This window comes from Apaloderma vittatum, unplaced genomic scaffold (genome assembly GCF_000703405.1).
Source record: "Apaloderma vittatum isolate BGI_N311 unplaced genomic scaffold, ASM70340v1 scaffold6114, whole genome shotgun sequence".
In the NCBI taxonomy this organism is placed as follows: domain Eukaryota; kingdom Metazoa; phylum Chordata; class Aves; order Trogoniformes; family Trogonidae; genus Apaloderma; species Apaloderma vittatum.
Window position 1 is genome coordinate 5,079 of NW_009710865.1, and position 19,860 is coordinate 24,938.

Here is a 19,860-nt window from a genome sequence, read left to right on the forward strand (position 1 = left end):
CAGCAGAAAATAATTACTTCTCTTCCTACTGAATTTTTGTTAGCTGCTCTGCTCTTGGCATCTTACAGTTCATGCTTCTAAGGCTGCAAATTTTGTGTTTAGGAAAGATCCCTCTAAATGCCTGTGCTGCGGCAAGCCCACACTGCTAGTTGGAGTCTCAGCTTTTACCAGACATACATTAGCATTTTGCATGTTCCCAGTGCTAGGAGAAGCAGTCAGAAAAAAAAAATACCCAGGCAGAATCTTGATCTCTGTTTTGCAGATGAACTGAGAGCCATGTATTGAAATTAGGAAAGAAAAAATTAAAAAAAAAGAAAAATCCAAGTGGGTATTTTTGAAAAGATGGTGTTACTGTTTTAAATAATGCATGATTAAGGACTTGCAAAACAGGGAACAGCATCCACTCATGCTTAAAATGAAGAGTGCTTGACTTCAGCCAGATCTCTGCCTGGCTGCAGTGAGAGTCTTTCACCCTACGTGCTTCTAGCAGCTGAATCCTCACTGCCTTTTTGAGATGTAGCATCCTTTTCTATTTAAATTTGCACATCCACCATGTAATTCTGTAAGATGTGCTGATGTGTGAAGCACAGAAGGACCCCAGAGCAGAACGAAGAGCTACTCTCTCCGCTGCAGCTGAGTGTTAAATTGCCTAGAGAGGGAGAGACAATGCTGGCAAAAATTCAGTGTGGCTCAGGACTGATTCTGTTTGCTTCCTAAACATGAGAGGACTAAAATTGTCCTGCATGCAGAAATGTATGGGGCAGGTACAGGAACTGCCTCGAGTGCATGGTTTCAGGATTGAGAACATATGAAAAAAATTAAGGGGAAAACCTGATGAGCACACGCTAGACATGATCTTGTGGTCTGTGAAGCAGGGGTGTGCTGTGACTTAAGCCAAGGACCACTGATGCTCTTGGAGAAGTTTTGCCTATGGAAAAACATCTGCAAGGAGCACAGAGAAGAGTCGTGCCGGTGCATGCCATGAACCCCAGCCTTGTTTATATTTTAGGGGGTAATTTAAACCCCTTGTAGCACAGTGCCTGTGACTGCCAGCAGCCCAAAACAATAACCCAATGCATTGCCTGTCTCTCTGGGCTCAGGAATAAGCCCCATCACTGGGTTCTCTGTGCTGACACTCTGACAGTAACGTCGTCTGTGTATAGAGCCCTTGGGACCACTTGGTGTTCTGAGCAGGCTGTCAAATAATGTCATTATAAACCTTGGGTTTGAAGTACAGCCATTCTGAGAAATATCTCAGGGTGATGGATCCGGCAAATCATCTTGCCAGTGTTTTTCTTGCTGACCAGATATATTTCTGATGAAGCTATAGAAGTTACTCTTCCTGCCCTGTTTTTGGTCACTGCTGCTGATTACTTTTCATTGCTCTAAATTCCTCCTTGGTGCTCTGCATGTGTTCAGGCATCCTTCTGGTCTATGCTTCTGAGGCATAAACCATGATTCTGCAAGGCTGACGAGAGTTTGGCAGATGATGGTTGTCCTTTTGTGTATCTTTTTATCCTTATCGGGTTATTTTTGCCCCTGAAAAGTGGAGTGGGAAATGAATCATGGACATCAGAAAAGATATTCTAGAGGAGGTACAGGGAGAAAAATGTCTTGAAAAATTAGGTCTGTGATTAAAGATCTCAAAGTACAATGGGTCGTTTTTAGTTAGAGCAGCTTAGAGGCCAAATGGGAGCTGTAAATTACACCATCTCCATCCTTGGCTAATGCAAATGTAAGCCTTCGGTGTCGGCATATCTCTAGCAGGTTGTTAGAGCTCTATGAACTGAAGCAAAAGAGTTAACAGGAAATATTAAGGCATTTTCTCGCTCCTCTGAGTCTAGCTCTGTCATCCTCTTTCTTGTTGTTTTGTATTTACTGCACTTTTATCATTATTATTTTATTTATAATGGCATGTTTTATGATGGGGCTCCAAGAAAGTCAGCTCGATTTTTAGCATTTTCAGAGCATATTCATTAAACCACGACAGGTGATTTTCCCCTCTGTTCAGGCTCTACCCTTGTACTTCTCACCCAGGGAGCTCAGCTCATCTTTATAATTCAGGGGATGGTTCAACAACTCGTTCTCATACGCTCTCTCTGCCTCAGTGGGAGCAAGTTCACCAAAGTGTCTGCTACCTTTTAGAATAATTTTTAATACACACTGATTATGATGGAGGAGACAGGTGACCCACTCTGCGATTGGTAACATGGGGTTTATGATGGTCTGTAGCTCCTGAGAGAATTAATTTATCCTGTTGAGTGGGAAGACCAGAGAAGATTTTCCCCACTGAGCTCACCCTTGCTGTCCCTTTCAGACATCTTAGTTCCATCCCAATCCCTCTGAAGAACTTGGTTCTCAAACTCACTGCCATGGCATGCATGAGATGCCCATGGTGTGGCTCACCCATGTGATTTTTATGTTGCTTAATGCCACACAAGCAGCTTTGCAGTGTCATAGCTCCTGGGCTTTACTCCTGTTTCTCCATTAAATGTAACGTACTGGATTTTATTTTATTTTTCAAACTAGGCAGAGTAGCAGTGTGGTCACCCTCAAACCAACCTTTCCTCAAAATACTTGTCACTGGACAGGCTTAACGTAAGCTAAGTAGTAAAAATAGCTCTGTGATGGCATTCAGAGCAGAGAGGTCAGGTCCAAACTTGGGCAGATGGCTGTCTCTGTAAGTCATTGATGTCTTGAAAAAGCAAGGCTGGCGTATAGGCCTAATTCCATACAATGGCCATGAATCAGCATCAAAATTTGCACCTTTTCATCTGTTTGAACTTTCAGTGTCAAGGCCAGGAACGGAGTGATCTGCTCTTCTTGCCCTGGGCAACGAATATTCAATATCAGAGCTCTGCCTATGGATTTTATTCCTCTTATGGCGGCGAGAGCCAGCATGACAGGAACCAAGGTTCAGACACACTTTCAAGAATTGCTTTGCACTATTATATTTCTCATCAAACCACTGAGTAATTAATGCATTGGGATTTCTCCCTCTCTCCTTTGCAGTCAACAAATACGTGGTCCGAGTTTTTACTGGTGAAGTTAGCGGCAGTGGAACAGATGCGGATGTCTTCATTAATATCTTCGGTGAGAAAGGAGACACAGGTATTCAAATGCAAATCATTTCCTAAAATATTTCTTCCTGCTCGGCAGGCCTGCGATCTGTACAACACACAGCAGCAATCTGCCAAATGCAGAATAATTTGGCTGTGTGAAAGGCACAACAAATGGTGGTGTTAGCTCTGAGGCTTCTCACATCCACAGCTTCTGGAAGCGGCGTCTGCAGAGCAGCAGTTGTAGATGGGCTGTGAGCATGACTGAAGTTATCTACTACCAAAAAACCCAAACCCTGGGAAAATGCAGCATAAATGAGCATAAACCAGTGCAGTAAATGCTAGTCCGGTGATGGATCCAAAAACATTGTGTATTTATGCAAGTGTGTGGTAAAGATGTCCCTGCTCCTGGCAAGAGCGTTGAATTAGATGGCCTTTAAAGGCCCTTTCCTACCCAAAACAATTTTATGATTCTATGACTCTATTTACACTGCTTGCAGTGAGAGCTGCACAATCTTTCAGTGTCCCTGGACACTCTTTTCAGTTTGACAAAGGTTGTGGCTGAGCATCGCTGACCATTTAGAAAGATATCTAACGAAGGTTTGTATCAGCTGGTTTTAAAGTTACAGTGGTAGCTTTTCTTTTTCTTTCTTTCTTTTTTTTTAAAATGTGGATTGTACCACAACAGTGCAATCTACTACTAGGAGCTTGAATTATTTTTTTAAAAAATATTTTTAACCAACTAGTGCTAAAAGATGTGCCTGGACCCAGCTCTCTGGGTCATGCCGTTGAGAAGAATGAGTGGAAATTTCTGGAGACCCAGAGAGCAAATATTCTCTCTCTATACTTCATCTATCCTGTCAAATTCAGGAAATAGTGATGTCTGCCAAGTGTCCTTGAACAGAGCATGAAACTTAGTGGTTAGGTCTCAACCTTGATTAATCCTCCAGACATTTACAAATAGATTCATGTGATCTCACTGGAGACACCTAGAAGGGGGAGTCTAAATCTTAGCTGGTTGTCCAGGCACTCTATTGTATCTACACAGAGAAATAACAGCCCTAGAAAATTATTCACCCCCTTCTAAAGTAAGAGGGATGAATTTCTCCGACACCTTTCCCTGCACTGGTGCCCTTGGGAGGGTTAGATCCCACTCGCAGCATCGCTCGCACGGGAACAGCGCTGTTTCCAGCTGGGGTCAAGGCTTTAGTACTTTTCATAAAGGCAAGCTCCTGTGGGATCAGGAAAAGCCAATAGTCCTGGCTGGGTCTTTCTTATTATTTTTTTTTTTTAAAAAAAGAAAATCCTTCCTGTGTGATGCAGTAAAGAAGTCTGTGTCCTGAAATGTCAAAATCTGCAGCTTATGACCCAAGCCTTTTTAAAACAGTTTGGAGATTTTTAAAGACAGGAAAAAATAAAAGGGAAATGTGGTGGTATGAAAAAAAAAGATGCAAGAGCCATCTGGATAGATATTGCTGCAAACTCTGAGAGCTGTAAGTAACTGTGATATTACAGTGAAAATCCTGGTCTTTTGTGTGCTTAAGAAAAGGTACCTTTTTATTAGAATATAAAGTCCTATGCCTGTACCTTGAGTCCTGGTTGCAGAGGGCTGGTACCTGGAGAATATTTGATTTAGTCAGTTATGACATTCCTAAACATTTCTTCACTTAAAAACATTCAAGTGCTGGTAACCGTTTCCTCCTTGATTTTCTTCCTCCATTTATTTTTTCTCAGGTGTGCGGAAGCTGGACAATGACAAAGACAACTTTGAAAAGGGAGCAGAGGACAAGTTCACTCTCGATGCTCCAAATTTGGGAAGGTTAAGGAAAATTAACATAGGGCATAATAACAAGGGTGGTTCTGCTGGCTGGTTCCTTGCAAAGGTTAGTTAGTCCTGAGACATTTACTATAAGCATGTTATGGGATCCCTCACCCTCTCCATGGTCTGATGCAATTACAAGGATGTTTGCTGGTGGAACAGGTTCCTTTTCACAGAGAGAGGCACGAATGAATTTTTTACCTTTTCACAAGTATCTTCCACATTGATTGTTTTTTCTGCAGAGTAAGAGGGGTTGATGGGGGGCTCTCAGCAGGCTGGTGCATCTCAACCAGCTTTGATTAGGGACACCCTGGGTAAGAGTTGAGCATCTTGAGCAGCTTTGTGGCAGTGAGAAATCCAGTTGTTAAGACTTGAATTTGCCTGCTATGGTAGTATTCCTTCTCTCTCAAGTCCCTCCAGATTTCCTGACAGATGAGGGGGAAATTCTTCAAGCTGGAGACTCCAAGCCCCCAGTCACTCTGTTGACTTCAGATGGTAAAGATACCATAGTTGAAGAAATATCTGTTGAATCTATTCACACTAGAAATTTGTGAAGACTTATAGCCTGGCCAAATTTAAGTGATTTATCTCTGACACAGCAAAAAAGATATACCTGCCACAAAGATCCTTTTCTTCCACTCCCGCTTTCTTCCTCATTTTCATCTCCTGCTCTAAGGTGTGAAACTACTGTAGCTTTTAGTGAAATGGTTGAAGGAACAACTTAAAGGAAGAAATCTATGACCCTTTAATCTCATTTTCTTTTCTCTGTTGGTATAGTGTGACACAGCTGGCTGTAATCCACCGCAGATCTGACCCCATATTTGTAAATCTTAGATAACAGGACGATTTGATGTATTACAAATACAAATATTAGCATATGCTTTTCCACCATCACCATACGCTGCTCTAGAAGTTATTATGTTGGTTGTCCATGAAAATTGCAGGACGTGAAAAACTACTGTTTTTCTTCCTGTAAAAAAAAAAAACAAACAAAAAAACCACCCCAAAATAAACAATCCACAGAAAAGGAACTTCATTTTCACATTACAGGCGAAGTCTGTATGATACTATTTTTGACCTTGGTTAGGCTGCTGAAGTCCCAAAGCCTGAAGCAGCGACTGGTTGCAGCCAACACACTCATCCTATGTTCTGCCACAGGAGCCACTGAGATGTCTGTGATTAGGTAAAAGGCAACTTCTGCCTTGCAAGTTCAGTTGGAAGCTTGGAAGAGCTAAAATAGCTCAGTTATCATCTATTGTTGGTAGATCTGTGATTTGCTCCAACACTTGGAGACTCTGGTGTTGTCACTCCTGGATGAACTAGCTAAATATCCTTAGAAGTTCTTCTCATGTTTCTTGTGTCTTCTGTGTGGCTTATATTCAGAGCTGGTTTTCTGCGTCTAAATATATGAATGAACATATTAACAGGAGCCCAAAGAGGATCAGCTGGTAGAGGGGAAGCCGAGTGCTGGTATTTCTCCTGAACTTCATATATTTTAGTCTCTACCACTTCACTGCTCTCTCATGCTGACAATCCCAGCCCTGACAGACCCTGCTCTCTGCATCTATGGAGGTACAACAAGAATCCATAATGCAACAGGCACCAGCACAGTGTGGGATGAGTGACGGGAGGGGAAGCTCTGGTTCCCAAAGAATAATTTCACAAATAGATCAGAAAGGACGAATTTCAGATTCTCCCTGTTTGCTGAGAAGGCAGAGAAAAGTGGCAAAGACTTTCTACCCCTGATAGTGATTGTTTGTTGGCTGGTTGGTTGGTTGGGTTTTTTCTCAGAGACATAAACTATGCAGGTGAGTAGAAATTTTAATTTCTTATTTTCTGGCTGCAAATCTTCAGTACTCTTCACTGCTTATTTAAAATACTGCAGTAACTATATCAAGCTTCAAGAACCCAAAAGAAAATGTTGGTATGAAATACTTTGGCAGGTGGTGCAAGAAACTCCAACTGGGTAACGTTGACTTAATCTAGTGTTAAAGGGGAAGGTGGTTCCCTGGCTTGTTTCAGTAAAATATGTACCTGGATAGGTCCAGGAACCAAATCCTTCCAAATCAGAAACTATTCCTATTACAGGGTTTCATTTGCAATGGTTCCATCCTGGAGTAGGTGAGTGGGATAACGTGGTATTTAGTGGGCCACACAATCTGATCTGATGGTCTTGATTTGTCCTTAAATCCCTTGGTCTTATTTTAAAACAAGGCTCTAAAGCTGAGAAAGAAGACAGCCTGTTCCCTAAGCAGAACAAAGAGCTGCCATTCAGCTGATGGAGAAGAGTAGCCAGCAAAGGGGCTCTGGAGAGAAGGAAGACAGGCCAGCCAGCTGGTCGTGCTAGCAGAGACATCTGGTCTCGTACACTGCGAGAGATGCAGATTGAGTTCACTGCATTAAAAAAAGAAAAGAAAAAAGCCTGGTTTGTTACTCACTGATTGTCTGAAATTCGATCAGTACTAATTAAGGAGCAGGGAGTTATTTGCTTCAGAATTAAATATGTTAAATGCATTAAATTTATTAGGTTTATTAAATATATTAAATGTTGTGTGAGAGTATACATTAAGCTTTTGCTCTTCTGCCATGCCCGCATATTTTCCACGTTGTTTTGCAAAGTGATCTTTGTTTTCTCTCAGGTGATCATCGAAGATATTGGCAATAAATGTGTGTACCAGTTCCCAGTTGGACGCTGGTTTGCTTTAGATGAAGATGATGGAAAAATCCAGAGGGACATTCTTGTTGGGGGCACTGAGGCTACAGGTAAAATCATGGATTGAATCCACGGTGGGAAATGTGAATATACAATTAGTGGATGCTGCTAGCCAGGTTTTCATTAGAAGATTGAATGCCTGATGCTTTGGGAGACTTGCCGTAGACCATCAGCTGGTGACAGACTTTTTTCCTCCCTTCTTTTCTTCCTAACCGAATTCCTGATTCCTTCAGGTATTGTGTACAACGTGGCTGTAGTGACAGGAGACATCAGGGGAGCTGGCACAAACTCCAAGATCCACGTAAACCTCCATGGCTCCAAAGGCTTGAAGAACAGCGGGAAGATTTTCCTGGAAGGAGGTGAATTTGAACGTGCCAGGACAGATCTCTTTAACGTGGAGATAGCTGCTCTCCTCAGCCCTCTCAGCAGAGTCACCATTGGTCACGATAATTGTGGTGTCAGTTCTGGATGGTTTTGTGAGAAGGTGAGACTGTTCGTTTGTCTGTAGGTAGCTGTCAGACTGTTTCCTTATTCATAACCTGGCCCCTAACAACCAAATATGGTTAAAAAAATAATTTAAAAAATCTACTTTTATTTAGATAACAATATCCCCAGTTTAGCAAGTCAATAGTATACATAATGCATGCTAGTAGCTGATTGCCTCAAAGGCACGTTAGATGCATAAGTCAATCACTTGCTAATTGGGTTGATTGCCCCTTTGCAGGCACAAAGACAGAGATTATTGTTCGCTCAGCGCCAAAAGCACCTTCAGACGTTCGCCCAAGGGGCCGGATAGAAATGCAGTCTTGGATTATGCTGAGCGTTTCAAAGTTATCATCTATACTCAGACTTTCCTAAATTGTTTAGACGCTTCTTTGGACCTCAGAAAAACAAGTGGCTGACCAAGAAAAAACCGCAAAGCGGCACTAAGTGGTGCTTAGTGACATGGCTTAGTGGTGACCCTGGCATTCCTAGATTAACAGTTGCACTCGATGATCTTAATGGTCTTTTGCAACCTAAACATTTCTATGATTCCATGGCCATAGCTGTTAATGGGAGATAGTGGAGCAATATGTGGTGTGAGAATGTGTAGGAGAAGATGAGCAGGAGCTAATGGGAGGGTGGAGAAGGAGGCAGTTCGCTATCCCAAAGCTGCAAGAAAACAGTTTTCCTAGAAAGCAAAATCAGTTTAGGATATGTCTGAAAGTTAATTGTATCTTGTCTTCCCTGCAAAAATCCTCCTGCTCACTGGTGTGGCGTGGGGCATGTGCTGCATGCTGACATGGTGCTGACTCCTGCAGCCACACTGCCTGTTCCCATTCTCATTCCCCTCATGGTGTTTTACCTTTTCTTCACCAACCCGTTTTGATGCATTTCTGGAAAAGTGGGAATAATAGGACAGATGGGCTCTGCTATACTCCAAACGTAGGATTATGTAACCAGGCCAGTTCATCTTGGCCCAGAAAACCTTATTTTGAGAACATAACCTAAATATGGACTAGATGACCTTAAAAGGTCCCTTTTAACCCAAAACGTTGTGCGATTCTATGATCTGTTTTTTCTTCAGTTACTTCAGTTACTTCAGTTACTTCAGTTTTCAGTATCAAGGTACTGTATGGTGACAGAACATTTAAAATCACCTTCCTGGTCTCTTTTCCTAGGTGGTGGTTTACTGTCCATTCACTGGTATTGAGCAAACCTTCCCATGCGGGAAGTGGCTGGATGAAGATGAAGGAGATGGTCTCATAGAGCGAGAGCTCTACGAAATGGTCTCCCTGCGCCAGAGAAGACTGAAAAGTAGGTGCAAGTTCCCAGGTGTCTCCTGTGACCCCCATCCCATGCAACTGCATCCTGAGTGTCACCCATGCAACATGGCATGAGAAGACCCATGGACAAGTAGAGACTCGAGTTAATTGAGTCTCGCATGAGTTTCAGCTTCAAATACTCTGGTTGGGGAGTTTAAAATGAAACTTTTAAAACACTTTGAAGAATTGTACTCATTTTCTGAAGGGAAGAAATTGGACCTGGCAGACTTCCTAGGTTCTCTTGGGCTTCGGGCTGCCTCAGCCTCCATCTCACCTTCGCAGGCAAGCCAGGCTATATTTTTTATTTATGTTTCTTGCAGAAGCAAAGCTTTGCTGCTACAGATGGAAACAACACCTAAATATAATTAAAAAGACAAATTCTGGGGGAAAACAGGAAAAAACCCAAACTCTTCCCACCAGCGTCAACTTTTTTTACTCTTAGCCTTAGAGAAAACCCAGCTCTCAGTCCTATCTAGTCTGGAGGTACACGAGTGCTGTGTTTGAAGCCTCTTCTCTAAAGCAATGGCACATGTTTGCTGGGAGGTGCTGGTACATACCTGCATGTTTGGCCCTCCACACACGGCTCTATCCTCTCTGGTTTGTTCTGCACCACCAAGCAAAACCAGATCACTGCCCTGTCACCTGTCCCAGTGTGTGTGTGTGTAAGCAGGATATTTTAATGAGGATAATAGACACAGTTTAATCCAAATACTTCGGGTGGGCTCCTGCTTAAACAGCAGTTCATTTAAATAAGCTTTATCTAAATGTTAGTCAGCGTTATAACCACACTGCGCCTCTGGCTCGGTCCATTTAACTAAAGCATCTGCAACCTTTAACCCTCTATTATCAGCTCTGATTGTTATTGACAGGCTAATTCCCCTGCTGCCGCAGTGCAGGAGATAGACAGAGAGCATTAGCCTTGAGAAATCTGTGACCTTTAGCTGCCAGATTATAGAAGCGTAAGACTTGGAGTTAGAAAAGACCTATTATGTCATCTCGCCTATCTCCCTGTGCACGCAGGACTGTCCCTTTCTATAGAGCTGATCAAAGCTTGGTTCAACCTTATTTTGGGTATCCATGGTGAAATGCCTCCCTGCACAGCGTTTGCAAGCTGTTCCCCCAGCGCATTGCAGCTCAACGTGTGGCTTGTATTTATTCTTGGTCTTTTTTTATCCCACTCCCCCCTTCCCCCACCCCTTATCTTGAATATTATCCTGGAAACTGTGGCACCAAGTCTAGCCCTCCCTGGTGTTTGTGCCCTGGGGAATATTTCCTTCAGCTCTGACAATTTCCAAACTGTTTGGATGCCTTGATGTGAAGGGATAGGAAACAGGGGACCATGCCCAGCAGGCCCTGGGAGAATGACTTTGGGGGAATGTCTGGTCTCCTCTGGCAGCTGGAGACTTATCTCATCCACATTTCTCCTTGTGTGGTTTCTCCCTGACAGCCCCCTATCAGCATTTAATCCTGGTACAAGTTCCCTTTTCCTCCCACCTCCCTGTACCCATCACTCCTTTCCTTCAACAAGAGGTCAGGGAGGCCAAACAGGGAGACCAAACAGATGAGAGAAGTCTCTGGAGTCTGAACTGCCCTTGCTCTTCTCAGGGAGCTCAGGCTGCTATAGCCCACGCCATACGCAAGGTTCATTTCTGTTTCAGATAAAGCTTGCTTGTGCTTTGCATATTATTAAAATTGGGGCAGAACTTATTCTAAAAGGAAGTTCCTTCTTTCCTTTCCTTTTTTTTTTTTTTTTGAGTAGTTGTTGCCTTTTTTTACAGTCAAATGCTGAGTAGATCAGTAAAAAAAATCTAATTTATATGCATGTCATTGTATTTTTGTATTCCATCCTGGGCTCTGAAGGTCAAGCAGTGCTCATGTGGGCTCTTGCATACCGAAAGGGTTAGCAATTCTTTCATCAGGATTTGTTAATAATTCAGCCAATGTCTGAGTTACGAAAGAAGCCTGTTCCCTCTGCTGCAGGTGCTGCAAGCCCTGCAGAAGTGAAACACGTTATTATCAATAAAGAATGCCGATGAGAGGCTCGTTAAAGGAAATAATGTCACCTTTACATTTGCAACTATCCTCTGGTATGAAAAATACCTGGATGAGCCAGCCTGTCCTGCAAAAGGCTGGGATCACTGGTCCATTCTCAGGGAGGCTCATTGACTCAGGGTGAAGTGATGATATGCGGCTGTATCCGTGCTCCTCCTTGTTCCAGACACAGATCATCTGGAGCAAGTTTTAGGGGCTATCTGCATTGCACTGTACACAGGTGTCATGGTTTTAGCCAATAACCAGGTGACAGATGCAACTGGAGACTCTTTCTCATTGACAAAAAGAAAGGTGACAGTATTTCCCTGGATTTAAAACCATCTTCGAAGCTAGAGTTGTTGGAGGAGTATATAGAAGCTACAGGGATGGAGAACATCCCTGGATGACCCTGTAGGTAATGTATGTCATGGAAGAACATGGTTAACCTGGAAAGTGGTTATATAAGTTTTTTTTCTTATTTTATTTGAAATGAAAACACAGAATTATATTTCCAGGCAATCTCATTCCTGTATGCCATGTCGCAACTGACTATGTTTGTGCAGAAAAGGATAAAGCGTCCTGGTCTTCTTTCACACCATCCTGCCCTCTCTACCACCCAGGGGAAAGAACGAGAATTGTTTTTTTTCTACCAGGTCACCTTTAAAAATTAATTTTTAAACAGAATGTCTTGAACCTTTCTTTGTAGAAAACCCATGGTCTCTGTGGATCTGGACAAGTGACATTAAGAATGCAGGGACAGATGCCACCATCTTCTTCCAGATCTATGGAGACAAGGGGAAGTCAGATGAGATGAAGCTGGACAACAATTCAGACAACTTTGAAACTGGGCAGATTGACAAGTTCATGGTATGAATCTCATGCAAGTGGTAAATTTGGCTTGGTTTGTTTTCCAGGGCATTAGCTTCAAACATGCACAGAAAACCATCAACATGAGATCCTTACCTCAGCACATCCTTTGGAAGTGGAGGAGAAGACATTCAGTTTGGTGGAGATGCAAATGTTTTCCCCCAGAGCCTAAGTGGTCATTAGCTATTTACAGAAGAATTAGCAGGGGTGTTTTCTCTCCACCGTGACCTGGTCTTCAGCCTCCTTGGACGTGAGCCTCTATGAATGTTTGGGGCTGAGCTCAACAGCATGTTGACTGTGGAAGCTGGAGAGCACTTTGTATTTAGGGACAAATATGCTCAAATGTTAACAGGGGAGCGGTCAGAGAAGAATTGAGGAAAAAAGGGTTTCAATACATGGCTGTAGCCAAAACATTCACTTCTTGCACTAGCAGCTGTAGATGGTTTCTGGAGGAAGCATGGCTGTGCTCTGCAGACCCTGTCTGAGAAGGAGGTGAAGCTCAGGAACTAGACTTGATTCTTACTGGGAGGATTAGTTTTAAGAAGCACTGATGGTGAAAAAGTGTATGGATTCAACTTGTTTGTTCTCCTCACTTGAAAAGAGAAGCATCAAGGGTTTATGACTTTTAAAGAAATTTTTGTTTACTTCACTTTTTGAATCCTTTCTGACTTGGATGTTCAGTGGTGTCCTATGTGTGCATGCTTTGCTGACTTACAGAAGTGGATAATAGACCTTTTTTCCCCCATGTAGATTGAGCTCCCTGACCTGGGCACATTTTACAAACTTCGAATATGGCACGAGAAAAGAAATCCCTTTGCTGGCTGGCATCTGAATAAGGTGAGGGGATGCCAAGGAAAGGTAGACGTGAAAAGCCATATGGGTCACAGAAGTCTGCACTGACTGCCCTGGGCCATCGTGTTCCTCCACTGGAACAGACGGTGCTGACTGAGGGGTGGAAGTGGGAATTGAACATGAAAATGGGATGGGAAGAGAGCACATCATAATGTTGGCAAAAATATGTGGGGAGAGAAGGATTTGTTGTGTGATTTATTTTTTGGGGGGGGAAGTTGCTTCTCCTTCCCATCCCTCTCAGCCCAGCTATATATGGAAAATGAGAGTAATAGGACATGGCAACATTGACACCTCAGACTGATGGAGAAACTCACATTCGCCCATCCTTCAGTCCTCTCCTGGGTCTGCAAGGCAGCAAGTTCATCTCTAAGATTCACCTATGCTCCTTCTGCAGAATTTCGAAGATGTTCTCTGCAGTTAACAAGACAGGCACTTTGCTCTGAAGCCATAAATAACTGTGATGATAAATCACAATTTACCACTTAGAGATTTTTCTCACGTGCCTCTAATATTCTTTGATAGATCCTGCTCCCCTGCATTGTCAGGGAGCTGGGGAAGTGTTCCCAGCCCAACACCTCTGCGGTGGGGAGAGGACATCAAGTACTGCTGTGTGCGCTGCGTGATGGGAAAAGTCATCTGGCTGTGGTCTTTACTAAAAAGAAAGTGCTAGTCAGACCTCGGGCCACTGCAGTTGTCTCTATTAGTTTGTTCACAGATTATGAGCAAGAATGCTTGAACCTTCCATAGCTATATATTTCCCTGTATAGGGAAAAAAAAAAAGGGGAGGTATCCTCTTTTCTTGCACAGAAATAGCATTCAGAGAGACCAAAAGGGATCTCACGGTGTTCTGGATTCACTTTGGGCCAAATTGCCTAAGCAAACCTAGTGAAGATGCATGAAATCAGTCTGCCCTTATACAGCCAATCTGATGTCCAGATGGATGCACCAGGCTCAAGGCACATGCATCCCATCACTTGTGCATCCATTCTAGCATCCAGGAACTCAGATGAAGCCTTAATGATGCTTTGTTCTGGTCCTCACAAGTTTCACTCCAGGCTTGCTTTCATGCTGGGGCAGGCTTCCTACTCTAATACAAAAACACATGAACAGGTCAGGCCAAAGGTTCATTCCCTCTCCTGCATAACTAGAGAACAGTATGGGAAGGGCAAACATTTATGATACTTCCCCTTACCTTTCCTTCAGTTTTTGACTATTTCAAACTGGAGACTTAACCTCCTGAATGAATTTACTAAATACAGAGCATGTAACAGTTTTCCATTCACTTCCTCAAAAGTTCCGGTCTCCCCTTGAACATTTGAACATTTAGTTTTTTGGCAAGGACTCTACGGGTTGATTGTGTCCTTTTGTTTGCTTTGAGTTTCAGCCTACAGGCATCATTTGATGCCCTATATTTCTTCTTGAAGATCAGTGAATAGCTGATCCCCTTCTCCATGCCACCTATGATGTTGTAGACCATCGTCATACCCTCCTTTCACCCACTTCACCAGCCGTCAGCACAGACCCACCCTATTTAGAATCACAGGACAGTTTTGGTAGGAATACACCTTTGAGATCATTGAGTCCAACCGTTGACCTAGCCCTTCCAAGTCAGCCACTAAACCGCGTCCCTAAGCACGACACCTACACTTAAATGCCTATAGGGATGGTGACTCAGCTACCTCTCTGGGCAGCCTGTTTCAGTGTCCAAGAGCAATTTCAGTGAAGAAGTTCTGATATTCAACCGAAACCTCCTCTGGTGCAACTTGAGGCCAATTTCTCTTTTCCTATCACTGGCTACTAGGGAGAAGAGACCGACTTGCACCTCACTACATCTTTCCTTGCTCATCCCTTCTTTGGAAGCTACTGCAGATCTTTGATCATGACTGCTGCCATTTTCTGGGTGTTTCCTCAGTGTGCCCTGCACTGATCCTTGAGCTGTGAGAACCAGTAATGCAAGCCCCATCCGTGCCTTCTAAGGTGACATATGATGAGCAGATACCAAGAGCCATGATAGCTATTGAAGCTTTCACACCACTATAGAGCGACTGGAGAAAAGAGGAATGAAAACCTGTCAGCAATGACAGACTTTGTTCTGTGCATCACTGCCATGAATGATTTGGAACGACAGTCTCGTTATTAATGTGTGTTATTTCTCGGCTGCTACCTACTCTTGCTTCCCAGGCAAAAACCTGTCAGGAGCTTGTTGCTTTTTTGTGTTTAAGCCCCTGAACTCACGCAGTGTTTTGGTTTAATGAAGGTAACTCTGCTGAAAACGCTGACAAAAGAAAAATACTCATTCAGCTGTGGCCGCTGGCTAGATATAAATGAAGACGACAATGAGATCGTGCGGGAGCTCCCTGCGGAGGGATCTCTAGTGACTGAAGTCATGCCAGGTGAGAGCCACAGGCTCTGTGCTTAGGACCCTAATAGAAAGAAACTCTCTTTGTGTAAGGGATGTGCAGGCAGACCGATGCAATTCAATTAGCTTCTCTTTCTGGTACATTCTCTCTGCAGTATTTTCTGTGTGCATCATTAGCTACATAAAGCCTCAGAAATCCCAGGCTCTTATTCTGAACAGATTCCTCTGTGGAGGGAGATGGGAGGGATATGGCCACAGCACAATTGTCTGCAGAGTTTTTTGTGTTTTATTTTTTCCCAATCACCCTTAAAATGTGAAATGCCAGGTTTGAAGGCGTGTCCCTGGAAAGCAAGCTTAGCTGAAGTGCAATCTAAAATTTAACTATCATTCTTGGGCTTTAAGGTTTTATTTAATTATAGGCAAATTCATGCAGCCATATGTATAAATGTATAGGAGGTTGCAGAGAACAGCTGTGCAAGAACATAGGCACCTTTCAGTACATGTGAGCAATTCAAAATACTTGTTGGGTTAGCTATGCTTGAACTGGAGCTCTAATTAAGGAAAGCTGCAGAACTTTATATTGGCTTCCTGAAGTGGTCATTTCTATCTTGACCTTGTGTCACAAGAAATAAGTGTACTTGGAAGGAGAATTTTGGAGAGCAGAATATCTCAAGGAGGCCACTGAGATTTTTCTTCTTTCCACCCAACAGGGTTCCATGTGAGTCCTCTTTTTTTTCTGAAATTTCCGATGAACTCAGTGATCTGCATGCAGCTGAGCAGTTCCTCAGAAGAGGAAGAGTAATTGTGATTGCAGATGTTATTAAAATGTAAATAAACCTGGATTTGAAATGTATTTTTAATCAGCTGTGGAGAGGGCTCCTTGAGTTCAAATGCAGGCACTTTCTCGTAAGGAGTAGTTGTGCTGAGCAGAGGAGATTCGCAGCACCCACATGTTGGGCTTGCAGGCGGGTTTTGGAGGGAGAGTGGAAGAATTGCTTCATATTCCTTCCCCATCCTGGTGAAAAAAGGTTTCTCGGCCTCTGTTGGCTGCTCCTTCGTTGTGAAATTCGCTATGGAAATCCTTCACTCCATGGGATGGGAGAGCAGAGAGGAGGGCAGGGTGGGAGCTCAAAATCCATCCAGGAAAATCCAAAATAAAGACCTCAAAGGTGACAAAGAGGCAAGACACAATGCAACCTCCTACACTGGGGAGGTCTGAAGGAGATGGGGCCATCTAGGCTTGTCCTGTCCCATAAAGCCAGTAAAAAAAGCCTGTTCCCCAGGTCCCTGAGTGCTTGGTCCTTTTAAACTTTTTGTCTGCCTGCCATGCCCCTGCATGCTGCAAATGATGTTTCCCCCTAATGTGTTGTTCCAAGGTCCCCCCTCACCAGGACTTTCTTGAGAAGGCAGTAATTTTGTGTCCTTCTCTGAAGGGGTTTTATGGGTTTTCTTAACATTTCAAGCCTTCTTATTTTGGCTGCCTTTTTTCCCCCAGTGATAACATGGAAGTGTGAAAGTCTGTCACCTGGAAGTATGAACACTTAAAAGTAATTGCAAGTCTGTGGGAAGTGTAGTAAATTTAAATGATAACTAATCATACTGCTGAAATTGTTTTATTAATGTATGTCTCCACAGTGATTAAATACCGGGTGACTGTTTGCACTGGGACGGTAAGTGGGAGTGGCACAGATGCCAATGTCTTCATCTGCCTCATCGGTGACCAGGGAGACACGGGAGAGCGCGTTCTCTACAACTGCATCAACACTGTCAATAAATTTGAAAAAGGCAATGTAAGTAAACAACTAAGCACCTCCATAGGATGGGTTTTAAAGCAAATGATGGTTTGTAGATTTTTTTTTTGAGATATACGTTCATAAACTTGGTTGATTTCCTTGCTAATGTGGTCTAGGGTAGTAGGGAGAAAAAAATCATGTCCATGGAGTACCATAACACGTTGCCATTGGAGGCAGCTTTAGAACAACGACAACGTGATATCGGTGTGTTCATAAAAGAGATTCTTGGTATACTCCCTACGTTAGTACTGACTGTTGAAATTGCATCTTCACATTGGGGAAGGCTTCCAGAAAACTTCTCTTTCTTCCAAGAACATGAGGAAGTCTTTCCACTGCCACCTAATACGGCAAAAATTGACTCCCGGGGCAAGGGAAGACAAAGCATCTTGTTTAATGTGAAAGTCTGAACTTAAAGCCTAGTGTTTTTCCTTTATACTTCCTCCAGTTTCCCCTCAACCATGCTGCACACTCAATTTTTTTGTCTTATTTTCAGTCTAGTTTTGAACATGTTTTTGAGTCACAGAATCACAGAAGCACAGAATGTTAGAAGTTGAAAGATCATCTAGTCCAGCCCCCCTGCCAGAGCAGGATCACCTACAGCAGGTCACCCAGGAATGTGTCCAGGTGGGGTGTGAAAGTCTCCAGAGAAGGAGACTCCACAACCTCCCCGGGCAGCCTGTGCCAGGCTCTGTCACCCTCACAGGGAAAAAGTTTTTCCTAAGGTTTTGGTGGAACCTTCTATGCTTCAGCTTGTACCCACTATCCCTTGTCCTATCATTGGACATCCCTGAGAAGAGCCTGGCTCCATCCTCCTGACACTCCCCCTTGACATATTTACATGGATGAGGTCCCCCCTCAGCCTCCTCTTCTCCAAGCTCAAGAGACACAGCTCCTTCAGTCTTCCCTCATAAGAGAGGCGTTCCACTCCCTCCATCATCCCTGTGACTGCGCTGGACTCTCTCCAGCAGTTCCCTGTCTCTCTGGAGCTGAGAGGCCCAGAACTGGGCATATTATTCCAGATGTGGCCTCACGAGGGCAGAGCAGAGGGGCAGGAGAACCTCTCTGACCTACCAGCTACTCCCCTTCTAACACACCCCAGGAAGCCATTGGCCTTCTTGGCCACGAGGGCACACTGCTGGCTCATGGCCATCCTGCTGTCCACCAGGTCCCTTTCCCCTGCACCACTCTCCAGCAGGTCAGTCCCCAGCCTATACCGGCACATGGAGTTGTTCTTTCCCAGGTGCAAGACTCTACACTTGCCTTTGTCGTATTTCATAACATTTCTCCTGACCCAACTCTCCATCCTGCTAGGTCTGGCAGCACAGCCTTCTGGTGTGTCAACCACTCCTCCCAGTTTTGCGTCATCAGCAAACTTGCTGACAGTGCTCTCTAATCCCACATCCAGGTCATTGATGAATATATTGAATAGTTCTAGTCCCAGTACTGACCCCTGAAGGACTCTACTAGATACAGGCCTCCAACTAGACTCTGCCCCATTGACCACAACTCTCTGACTTCTTGCCTTCAATGAGGTCACAAGCCACCTCACTACCCGATCACTCAGACCACACTTCCTCAGTTTAGCTACGAGGATGCTGTGGGAGATGGTGTCAAATGCTTCACTGAAACCCAGATAGACCACGTCCACTGCAAGGCCATCATCTCTCCACCTGATTATGTCTTCATAAAAGGCTGTCAGGTTGGTCAAACATGGCTTCCCCTTGGCAAAGCCATGCTGACTGCTCCTAATGACCCTCTTACCATTGATATGCCCAGAGACAGCGCTGAGGATAAATTATTCCACCACTTTTCCGCAGATGGAGTTGAGGCTGACTGGATTGTAGTTACCTGGGTTCTTCTTGCCTGTTTTGAAGACTTCTTCTTTCCTCCAGTGCTCAGGCACCTCTCCTGTTGCCCATGACTTACCAAAGATGATGGGGAGTGGCCTAGCAATGACTTCTGCCAGCTCCCTCAGCACCTGTGAGTGCCTCCTATCAGGGCCCATAGATTTATGGATGTTCAGATTGCCTGACTGATCCCTAACCCGGTCCTCATCAACTAAAGCAAATCCTGATTTCCTCCGGGGCCTCAGGGGACTGGGGCTCCTGAGGGCAGTCTCCAACATTACAGACAGAGGTAAAGAAGGCATTTGATAACTCTGCCTTCTCTGGATCCTCAGTTGCCAGGGCACCCACCGCATCCACCAGAGGGCCTACATTGCCTCTGGTGTTAGTTTTCTCGGCAGTGTATTTGAAGAAGCCCTTTCTGTTGTCCTTGTCCTCCCTTGCCAGGTTTAATTTTAAGGAGGCCTTAGCTTTCCTAGTTGCCTCCCTACCTCCTCTGACCACCTTTTATATTCCACCCAAGTGGCCAGCCCTCCTTCCATGATCTGCAGACTCTCTTCTTCCACTTGAGTTTGCTCAGCAAACCAGTTCCCTGGTTAACTGTGAAGTTCTCCTGGGGCTCTTTCTTGAGTTCCTACCTGTTGGGATGCACAGACCTTGAGCTTGGAAGTAGTGATTCTTGAATATAAACCTGTGTCCTGCCTGTAGCGGGGTGGAA

The 19,860-nt window shown here is 44.0% G+C and overlaps 1 protein-coding gene across 1 annotated transcript in view; it reads left to right on the forward strand.

Annotated features, from left to right (window-relative positions):
* Window positions 1–2,790: 2,790 nt before the first annotated feature.
* LOC104272427 (lipoxygenase homology domain-containing protein 1-like) overlaps window positions 2,791–19,860 on the forward strand; it is a gene marked incomplete at both ends in the record, with an annotated part of 65,769 nt that continues 48,699 nt past the window's right edge. The window contains 10 exons of the mRNA XM_009867414.1: window positions 2,791–2,914; window positions 3,013–3,111; window positions 4,794–4,942; window positions 7,518–7,641; window positions 7,825–8,075; window positions 9,253–9,388; window positions 12,134–12,294; window positions 13,045–13,131; window positions 15,404–15,539; window positions 17,141–17,295. Of these exons, the coding sequence (XP_009865716.1) occupies window positions 2,791–2,914; window positions 3,013–3,111; window positions 4,794–4,942; window positions 7,518–7,641; window positions 7,825–8,075; window positions 9,253–9,388; window positions 12,134–12,294; window positions 13,045–13,131; window positions 15,404–15,539; window positions 17,141–17,295 (1,422 nt within the window). The remainder of the gene's footprint in view (window positions 2,915–3,012; window positions 3,112–4,793; window positions 4,943–7,517; window positions 7,642–7,824; window positions 8,076–9,252; window positions 9,389–12,133; window positions 12,295–13,044; window positions 13,132–15,403; window positions 15,540–17,140; window positions 17,296–19,860) is intronic.